The sequence below is a fragment of the Bison bison genome, unplaced genomic scaffold, assembly GCF_000754665.1.
Source record: "Bison bison bison isolate TAMUID 2011002044 unplaced genomic scaffold, Bison_UMD1.0 scf7180017860897, whole genome shotgun sequence".
NCBI classification, from domain to species: domain Eukaryota; kingdom Metazoa; phylum Chordata; class Mammalia; order Artiodactyla; family Bovidae; genus Bison; species Bison bison.
This window is the reverse complement of record NW_011491469.1, coordinates 38,760-41,056: the sequence shown is the minus strand read 5'-3', so window position 1 is coordinate 41,056 and position 2,297 is coordinate 38,760. Positions and strand designations below refer to the sequence as shown.

Below are 2,297 nucleotides of genomic sequence, written 5' to 3'. Positions count from 1 at the left end.
AGGATGGAATTAGAGGAATTATCTTCCTAGCCCTTAATACAAATTAGATGGAAATAGCGACCTCTCTCCAGCAAGGTCTTCTTTTCTGTGTGTTTTATTCTTCCTTTTCTCTCAATTCTATTTTTCTTTCTCTGCTACTTTCTATGCTATCTTCTCTTCTGCTCTCCCCATCTATTTTTATTTCTTCCTTGTCTGGCTTTTTTTTCCTCCTGGACCTTACTTTGTCAAGATTCTTACTATACCCTGCTTTCATATATCAAGGTCACTTCTGGCAAAAGTTGAGCTGGCTTTTGAGTTGAGCCATTTCATATGAGATGAAATGGCCAAGAAGGAATATGATCTTACAGAAGTGTCAGACTCAGGGAAGACACACCATAAAGCTCATGAAATGAGAATTCAGAAACAGCACACTTCCAATTTTAACTTTAAACTTTAGCTATTAAAAATGCCAACACTTCCTTTGCACTCTGTTTTCTCCAAAGTCAGCTCTCATTCTAGGCACTACAGTGAGTGAATTTTTTTTTTTTTTTTTACTCTCTCAAATCATGGTCTCTTCCTTCAGGCCAAACACTGGTTGAAGTGACTTAAGACCTCTATATCTCTGGCAGCTTCCTCCTGCCACTCCCTTTTCTGTTATATATGAGGCCCTGTGACCTGTTCCAGGAGTTGGAAAGAAAGAGTTACATAAGGAGGAATCAATTCAGAGAAATGGCTTTCACATTTTAAAATATAATCATGTGCAAACTCATTACTGGGTATGTCAGGAACAAAGACCACTTTCACTCCATATCCTCTTCATTGAAAAGAATTCATTCAGCTACAACTCATTCATAGTGCATTATAGAGCATTCAGAAGACAGCCTTCCAATGGCAGCTGTTGACCTAGGAGCATGTTAGTAAGATTTCTATATGTACCTTTGAACGATATTGGTTCAGATATCCAACAAAGATAATTAGTCAGTGACCTCCACACGTACAAGAATGGCTGTTCAACTCAATTCATTTGTATTTAGCCAGAAAAGGCTTTATTGACCTGGCCCATTTTAAAAGCTAAAAGCATTAATGTAACTCATGGAATGGGCAGTGGGAGAGGGAGTAGGACAATATCCAAGGTTCAGGGTATGGCATGAAAGAACCTTGATAAGGACCACAATCTAAAGGAGAGAAACACTGCGATTGTCATTTGAATTCTCTCTATATAAAGGCATTGTAATGGAGTGAAAAAAGTTTCAGCCAGAAGTTTTAATGCTCTGAGGAATTCCTGTTCTCTGAACCTGTATTTTAGAAGAAAAGGTGAATCGACATTTTAATTCAGGAGTTTAGTTGTAACTTTTAAAAGAGGTTTTCCTGGAGGTCCCATATCCACCTTTAGTCTTGTGCAGTAGGACTAATACTCAACAATGAAGTTTAGTAATACCAGAGAGTAGACAATTTAATTTAGAGAAGCTTAATAATCCTCTGGTTAGGAATTTAAAAAGAACACCTGAATTCTGGTTCTTACTATGCCATTTACATATTCTTCCAATTCTGACATTATTGTATTTCTAAATTATATAAGCCTCAGTTTCTGCTTCTGCAACATGGTGTTAAATTCCTGCCTTGCCTATCTTATGGTGTTCTTGTGGGAATCAAATAAAACATGTTTTAGAAGTTAAAAAATTATACAAATTTCCAAGTATTAGCATTGTTTTAACTATCAGAGCCTCCGTATCTCTACCCCTGCTAGCCTAGGGCTCCCAAGGAACAAATACCTTATTCCTGTGAATTGCAATGCTACAGTATTTTGCTTACTGTCTTGAGTGTGGTCCCTCCTGTTCCCGCAAGATACTCTTGTAGTACCATTTAACATATGGTAGGTATTCAAAAGGTACTTGTTAAACTGAACTGAATGTGCATGTTATTTCCAGTCTGTGTGAACAGAATATCTTTTACTCCACAAAAATGGATGGAAGGTAGATCTGATGACTCATTTAATCTTATTTCCCATAGGAGGAAAACATTTCCTACCAGCCTTTAGTCTCAGAGTGCTGAACCCTGCAGTCTGCAGGCCTCCTGAATAAAAGTCCATGGGTGACAGAAGATTCATTGACTTCCAATTCCAAGATTTAAATTCAAACCTCAGACCCAGGTTGGGCAATGCTACTGCCAATAATACTTGCATTGTTGATGATTCCTTCAAGTATAATCTGAATGGTGCTGTCTACAGTGTTGTATTCATCCTGGGTTTGATAACCAACAGTGCATCTCTGTTCGTCTTCTGCTTCCGCATGAAAATGAGAAGTGAGACAGCTATTTTC

The 2,297-nt window shown here is 37.8% G+C and overlaps 1 protein-coding gene across 1 annotated transcript in view; it reads left to right on the top strand.

Moving 5' to 3' along the window:
* LPAR4 (lysophosphatidic acid receptor 4) overlaps window positions 1-2,297 on the top strand; it is a 6,923-nt gene that overhangs the window by 3,470 nt on the left and 1,156 nt on the right. Inside the window, exon 2 of the mRNA XM_010832351.1 lies at window positions 1,990-2,286. Within this exon, the coding sequence (XP_010830653.1) occupies window positions 2,067-2,286 (220 nt within the window). The 5' untranslated portion in view covers window positions 1,990-2,066. The remainder of the gene's footprint in view (window positions 1-1,989; window positions 2,287-2,297) is intronic.